The 8253-nt window shown below is 38.7% G+C and overlaps 1 protein-coding gene across 1 annotated transcript; it reads left to right on the forward strand.

Moving 5' to 3' along the window:
- The first annotated feature begins 1243 nt into the window (after positions 1-1243).
- LOC307151800 (uncharacterized protein) lies at positions 1244-3421 on the forward strand. Its single transcript, XM_079859968.1, has 5 exons — positions 1244-1312; positions 1380-1428; positions 1569-1753; positions 2724-2878; positions 3075-3421. The coding sequence occupies exons 1-5, from the start codon at positions 1265-1267 to the stop codon at positions 3172-3174; spliced, it is 537 nt and encodes a 178-aa protein (XP_079716094.1). The 5' UTR covers positions 1244-1264; the 3' UTR covers positions 3175-3421.
- The last annotated feature ends 4832 nt before the right edge of the window (positions 3422-8253 follow it).

The raw sequence follows: 8253 nt of genomic DNA on the forward strand, positions 1-8253 counted from the left end.
GGCCGCCCGATGGACTGTTGACACCGCCCTGGCCGCCCGAGGGAAAGTCTCCGCCCTGGCCGCCCGAGGGAAAGTCTCCGCCCTGGCCGCCCGAGGGAAAGTCTCCGCCCTGGCCGCCCGAGGGAAAGTCTCCGCCATGGCCGCCCGAAGGGTCGTCTTCGCCATGGCCGCCCGATGGGCCGTCTGCTTTGCCCTGGCCCCCGGCTAAGTCATCACCCCCTGTTTCTGTTCCCCTCCATGGTCCTGGCCCTCCATCCCTCCCCCTGATCCTCCACCGTTGCACCTTCCTCCTGGACTTTTGTTGGGTTTTGTTTTTTGTTATGTCTTGGAGCGTCTGGTAGCCACTCCGTAGAGGGGGGGTTATGTCACAGTGTCTGGTTTATGTTCCTTGGGTCACCACTAGATGTCCTCCTTCCTCACGGTGTCCAGCACACTCTTGAACTACATTCCCCATGATCCTTGTCTTTTCATTGCACTCAGCTGTCCCTTATCACTGATCATTGCACTCAGCCTGTTTCCCATTATCATTGTCATTTCCCTGTGTATAAATACCCTGCCTGTTTAGTGTTTGTCACGGAGTCCTTGTTGTATTTCACGCCACTTCTGTGTCCGTTTCCTGCCTGTTCCTGTTTGTGTCTTGTTTTGGATTGCCTTATCGGATTTTGACCCTTGCCTGGACTTGACCATTGCTTTTGGATTACCCTTAATAAATCTTATACTGCGATTGGATCTTCCTTTGTTTCATTTAGTGTGGATCGTGACAGGTGGCCAGTCTGGACCTGCAAACCTAAGAATTTCACAAATGCACAAACCTTTCTTGGGGCAAAGTCCGACAATGGCAGCTTGTGAAGAGCAACTGCTGTTAAAACTGTGAGTCATATGAATGTGATCATAAACATACTGTTCTCATATGTGAAAACCAAATAATGCATCCTTTAAAATGGAATAAAACGGTTTGATTTATTTGAGCCATCAGAGATGATACCCTACACAGACTGAGTTACATGTAATGTAGAGTAAATTATTCCTTTAAAAGTAAAGGTAGAGTGCAATGAATCTCCCTTAAGGAAAGGCAAATGTACTGCTTGAAATAAGAATGTTTGATTTCAACATTTTAGAAAGTTGATATGAATGATTTTTTGTAGTTGCCGATAAAAGGAATGTTGAAAATAAGTCTCATCCTGCCCGACCCCAGAGATCCCACAAGGCAAACCCCCAAGTGGACAAACAATTTTAAGGAGGTGCCATAGAGTATAAATTCCCCATGCTGACACAGTCAACTACATTGCTTAGAGGTTCATTCATCTTACAGGTAACTTTTACTGACCTCTCTCATTTATTGTTGATTCTTGTCTTGTGATAGTGTTGTTGTTTTTCAGTGTTTTCCAGGTACTTCCTTTACAGACAAAAAAATGTCAGAGAGCCAAGGTGGGTAAAAACTTCTGAATTGTTTTTCACCGAAAAAATGTAAACATCTCACATTTTGTATGTTGTTAATAATCGTTTATAACTGACACACGTCTGTGCAAAACCATCAAGTTGTAACTTTCACATTTGTAATTCTACAGAAATTGAGGTTGCAAGTAGCCCTGAGTTTGTTAAGGAGCTTCTTCCATCTGCTCAGCGGACAGCTCTGCTCTACCATCTCTCTTATCTCTGTTTGGCTAAGTTCCCCAAGTTGGAGAGGGTTCTCCGAGAGCGTGCTGTTGAAACTCAGCTTCTCTTTGGGTCTTCTGAGGCTCTTCTGCTGAAGGTAAAGCCAATGTTCTTTATCCATTTCTTTTATTGCACACCACATCCAATAACACTCTTAAAGACTCCAAAAGTGAAGAGTTCTTAAAAGATCCATGTGAAAAATATTATAGAAATCCAAAGAACCTGTTACCAAAAGAACCGTTATCTTTAAGAGTGTACTACCGTCAGTCCAAGAGATGAGTGCATTTTTTTAAATATTGCACAAGATCTGTTTAACGTCATGGTTAACATTTCTAATGAGTCCACCATTCTCCTCAACGAGAGAGATGGCAGTCATTAAATAATTTTAAAATTTGCAGTGTTTAGATGAATATTTAAATATGTGTTACATTCTATCTCTCAATTAATCAACAATCACATAATAAAAATGTTTAAGGAAGCTTCTGATCACAGAAATCTGCAATCCCAACACAATCTCACGGCAATTCGTACCAAATTCGTATGAATTCGTACGAATGACCTACACATGACCTCGCCCCTAAACCTACCCATCACTGGGGTTTAGACAAATTGCACGAATTTGTACGAATGAGGTTGTACGAATTAGCAACCTCGTACTCACTCATACGAATTCGTACGAATTGGTTGTGAGATAGAGTTGGGAATTCAGCACTCAACTCAAGGTTATTTGAAAATGTTATACCATACAGATCACTTCACTCTGATTGAGTGAAGGAATGAATGAGAAAGCGAACCCCTAGAGCAAACCCACCTATTACGTAATCATCATGGACTAATGACAGTTCGAAGGAGTTTACTAGCCGCCACAAACTTTTCTGGAATGTTGGCTTTGGTGAGCTGTTTCGGACTACTGAAATGAACTGAATTTATTTCAATAAGATTGCAGCCTAATCTTTGAACTGTTCACGAGACACTATATTTCATTGATTGATTGATTTTGACTAGATGTTTCCTATATAAAGTATGAAACGTGGATAAACAATGTAAGTATTTCTGCTGTCTTTCAGTGTGCGGCCACAAGTAAAAACCTAGTTTCCACACTTCTGCCGGCGCTGAAGGTTGCCGTTGAAAAGGATAAAACCATTTTGGCTATTAAGTCCCTGGAAAAAGCCAGAGTATGGATCACTGACATTGTTGACAAAGTGGGACAGATGGTAGACAGGTAAAATGTTTTAGCATAAGAAAGTTTAGTAACATTTGTTATATTTTCCATATCTGGAACACTTTCAATACGGCCACTGCCAAAAGTCCTCTGGATGAAACAGAACGTCATCATGTATATCAAGTGTATATCAGTGTATATCAAGAATTTTTACTGTGCTTTAGCTCACGATTAATCTGAAATCTGTTATTGCCAGATATGAGAAACACAACCACAGTGTGGCTTCCTGCACCAGTGATGTAATTCTTGAAAAGTCTGAGACAGAGAAAAAAAAGCACAAACTACTAAGGAGATAGAGGCCCAGGAGAAGGTGGTGAGAGATCTCGATGATCAACTGAAGAACAACAATGAGAAAATGTTACAAATTGAGGCAAAGATTTCAGAGAAAAATCAAGATCTGTATAATCATGTCAAAGAGTCTTCTAGCAAAAGTAATGGTCTGGGTATCTTTGCTGCCATTGTACCATTTGTTGGACCCATTGTTAAATCAATTCATGATGCTAAAACTGGCCCTGAAGCAGCTGCGAAAACCCAGGCTCTGTCCAGTGAATTGACTCAACTCTCCATTGACAAGTCAAGTCTAATGAGCAAGGAGTGGAGCATCCATGTCAGGATGATTGATATGCAGCTGAAGTTGGCAAGCATGAAAATAGAAAATGGTAAGATTCTTGGTGACACTTTATAATAACTTTCATTAATTAATCATTAAAAATCATTGTGTAATGTTTTACAGATCATTAGTTAATATATATGCACATAGCTAGACATATGAGATAATGTGCCTGTTAATGTTTAATGAACTTATTCAACATTACATAATGATTAACATATTTTTTTTAATGTAAATCGAAATGCTGATATTTTATTAAACTTTCAATCAGCATGATCAAGCACTTTTTAAAAAATCTACAAATGACTGGTTTACAATGATTAAATTGATAAATGATTAAAAACATTATATAATGCTTAACAGATCATTAGTTAATATATATTCAAATAGCTCTGAAAAAGTAGTGATAATATGCTTGTTAATATTTAAATGATCTGTTAATCGTTAAATTATCAGATTATTAATTATCAAATGTCATTAAACTTCAATTCATGAGTTACCTTTACAAATGTTGTGATTTTTTATATATATATATAGTAATTTTAAGCAGTTCACACACTATTCATGTTAACATATTATTCAATAACTCATGACAGTCTGTAAAGGTCACACATTTGGTCTTCGTTTGTTGTGGAGTGTATGCAGGCTAGGGTTCTAGTTTTTTGACTATTTTTCAAATGAAGATTTCCTGAATTATAAATCGATTCAATTTAGCTTTCAAAAAATGTAACAAACGTTACTGTTTATAAGTAGCACTTCCGAAAACTTATAGGACTTTTAAGAACTTTCTGGAATTTATCAGAGAGAGAGAGAGCACGCTTTATGAGCAAACAACTCAACTTGATACATGATATTTGTTTCAGTAGCAATATATAATGTTACACAAGATAAGTGAAACTACATCCCAGAAGAACAAGGCTGGACCAATAATCTAGTGAGATTTCAGCAATCAGAAGAATCGTCTCTACAAGACAAGGGCATAATGCCACTCCAAATGCAAATTATTGGAAAATACCAGTTTCATTAGACTTTTGAAGTCACAAAATGATGGAAGAATGAATTGAAATGGAAAATTCTATTTATTCTTCCATAATTTTGTGACTTCTATGGAGATTTCCACTATTTGCTCCATTCTTCCTTTGATTTCTGCTCCAAGAAACTGGTCCCGTCCAATAATTCTCATTTGGAGTGGCATTCTGCACTTTTCTTCTAGTGAAGAATCTTCTATAGGATTCCTCTAAAGTGACCAGATTCTTTCACTTAAAAGATCAATAATGCTCAACACATTCCCTGATTTACACCAGAAGCCTCAGAGTGATCTCTCATAATTAATGTCTGCTTCATATTATTTCTAAAGGTTCAATACCCGACCCTGTTCATCTGAATGACGTCCAAAAATGCCTCTCCCGAATCCAAAACATTCTGATTCAGCTTCAGAAGTTCTGGGAATCAGTGAGTGTAATGCTGGAGGCTCTCAAAGACGAGACTTTTGCTAGTGAACACTTCATCGAGGAGATTGAATTGAAGGAGATCTTTCTGGACTCTATTACTACAGCACAAGGGGTAACTTAGACTTTGAGAAAATGTTCAGTTGCTGGATTACAGAAATTGTTTTCACCTTGATTGTATTCTTTTTTCTGTGATTGATTTTGTACCTCAAATCTTCCAGCATTGGAAGGCCTTCGGTGAATGCTGTCTGAATGCAAAGAGCATCTTTAGCATGCAGACTAAAGATGCGTATAAGTTCCTGGAGACCAGCCCATCTGCACTGTCACCAGAGCAATGGAAAAAAGAGTATGAAACTGTCATAGAGGATCTGAACAAAATAAGTCCTGATCCCTTCAATCCCGAAGCACCAGCTCCCATTGCTCCCGAAGCACCAGCTCCCATTGCTCCGTAATGTACACACTTAAGAAGTCTTTACAGTATAAACAGAGTACTGTACATACCTACAATGTTTCAGGCTTACTGCTTTGAATAAAACATTTGTTATTTCTGATGCTGTTTTAATAAAACCTTTTCATTTCTAATGATTTTCATTTCTAATAATGACATTTATTTTCATTGGGGTTGTAATACAGAGGTTGATCATCCAAATGCATATAATTAGAGTATAATAATAAATCAATAAATGAAAGCATGAGAAACCAAGACTCACCACTAATAGCATAACATGGACAACACCAAAGCATGAACAAGAGAACATGAGTGTATAAATACTTGAGGAAATTTATATAATGTCTTATTGCTTGTCAGATCATTTATGATACTGCCCAATGACATGGTTCTATCCAAATGTTGCCCTCCATCTTAAAATGCACTTATGTAGATGATCAGCGAAAGCTATTTTTTCAGACACACTATAGCAAGCTCAGTTATTGGACCAGAATTTCTAAAACCTTGTGTACGGTCATGGACACACATAGAAAAAGTAATGACAGGACTCAAGAACAAGGGAAATGCTGAAGTAAGCTATTTTCTGTGAATGTGCGAGTCTTCGATTATTATTTTTTTTACCACAATGTGTAAATAACTAGAAGAATAACAAAGTGCAGTATATGGTAAAACTATTTGTGCTACAAACTAGTCTGTTTACAATTACAAGAATACATTAAAATAATATGGTAAAAAAAAGCAGTGTAATGAGTGTAAAACATTGTTTTGTACAAATAACTGGAAGTGGATGTGATATGAAAGGTGAAGAATACAAGATAAAGATCAAACAGGTCATGAACACATCAAAGCAAAAGGGGCAATGCATAGCAATGAACGGTTTAATACAACATCATCATGCACTCTGTTACAGCTTTCCACTAAGCTGCTGGGATTGGTAAAAGGAGTGAGCAAGTATTTGACACGTACAAACTCCATGAACACAGATGTAAGATGCTTTTCTTTCTTTATTGTGTCTTTCTTTATTGTGGTCCATTGGATAAACATTGCTTCCAATTATCTTCCTGTGGTGTCTCATTCTTTCAAGTTCACTGCATACGAACGTCACTCTTTACCAATGAATCATGTGCAAACATTATTAAGCTCAGTCCAACACATAATAATCCAATAAGCACGGTCAGCAATATTGGATCATGCATTAGCACGATCCTGTACGTTCCTGCATGGTCAAAAACTGTGTGCTTCCCAATTACCAATACACACCTCTTGTCTCATTATCCAGATGCCCTTAATATACAATGTCAGAGAGCCACCCAATGGACAAATATATAATTGCATGAAAATGGCTCCTACACTCGTTCAGAAAAACAAATGTTCCAGTTTATAAAGTTTCATTTGATGTATCCAGTGTGAACAGCCTCAAATAGTTGTGGCGTGTCACTCTAAAAAATGCTCCCGGTGCAGAATGGATGGATTATAATGGTTCGTGGTCCACTGGCACAGAGTGAGCGGAGCAGAGAGAGATTTTACAATTAATTCCTCCAGGAAGCTGAGGAATAAAAGCTTCACGCTCTCGCAGTGCATTGTGGGACTGACAGTGGCCAGAGAAAGTGTTGAGAGTGGCCGAGAGCATCAAAAGTTTGGGTAGTTTCGACTTTATGCAAATATCAAGCGAAAAACGTGGTCGTCAGCAAATCGGTTTGAAGTTCTGTCACGGAATAACAACGGGATCCAGAAACAAATGCAATCGATAAGAGTTTATTAAAAGTATAAAATAAGGACTTCCACTTCTGCCCGCCTGGAGTGAGCAGCAGAGAAGAAAGCTCCTCGAATAAATAAGCGATTATTTCTCAATAGACCAGTCTTTCGAGTAAAACTATCATTTCTGTCAAAAAGATTGTAGCTATGGAACTTTTGAAATGAAACCGAGCTTGTGCAAAAAAGTCACATCGACGATCCAGCATAATACGAAGACAGAAAGCGGTGAACGAACATATGCAAGACGATGATTCGTCTATTTCACTGAGTGCACTCAGAACGGAACAAAACACACACACACACACACAGAGAGAGAGAGAGAGAGAGAGAGAGAGAGAGAGAGAGAGAGAGAGAAGCTGTGATTAAAGACATTAGGTTGCAAATTGAAAACCTGCATTTGGAGATGCGAAAGAATCGAGAAGAGATGAAAGAAGACCTGCGTGCGCTGTGAGAAGAAATCTTTCCCGACCTGGCCGTCTTACACAAAGCACCGTCTTATACGAATCGACGAATGAGTGCACGGAGATGGGGAAAGCGCTGAGTGACACAATGGACAGGGTGGCAGCACTAGAACAGTCTCACGATCTCATGGCCAAAGAAGAACACAAGAAAATGCATGTATGTATGCATTTTTGTATGAATTGCTAGTTTTCATTACTATGTGGAGAAGAAAAAAAACTCATCATTACCTCTCTGGAGGCTCCGACCACAGTCTGAGACCCTTCTGATCGGGTACAATTCTGCCCTCTCTTTGCCAAGGGCTTCGTTGGTTACTGCCTCACACCAGTATTTTAAGCCATGCATTTCCATTGCTACCTTGAAAAGTATTGCCAGTCTATCGATGCCTTACTGAGTACTTTTCATTGCCTGTTCATTGTCGTCTTGTTATGACCATTGTGCTAGCCTTATTGGATAACTGCATTTTGGATTACCATTTTTGCTCTGTTTGCCTGGTTGGACTGATGACTTCTCTGTTTACCCTTTCTGGCTTATCGACTAGGTCTCTGTCTAGTGTATTGGATTTGTTTGCTGAGATTAATAAAACTTCCAGCATTTGGATTCTATTTCGCCTCTGTGTCGAGTCTCTCACACAAATATCCAAGATATTTTTTTT

Source organism: Squalius cephalus (assembly GCF_949319135.1).
Source record: "Squalius cephalus genome assembly, chromosome: 23".
NCBI lineage: Eukaryota > Metazoa > Chordata > Actinopteri > Cypriniformes > Leuciscidae > Squalius > Squalius cephalus.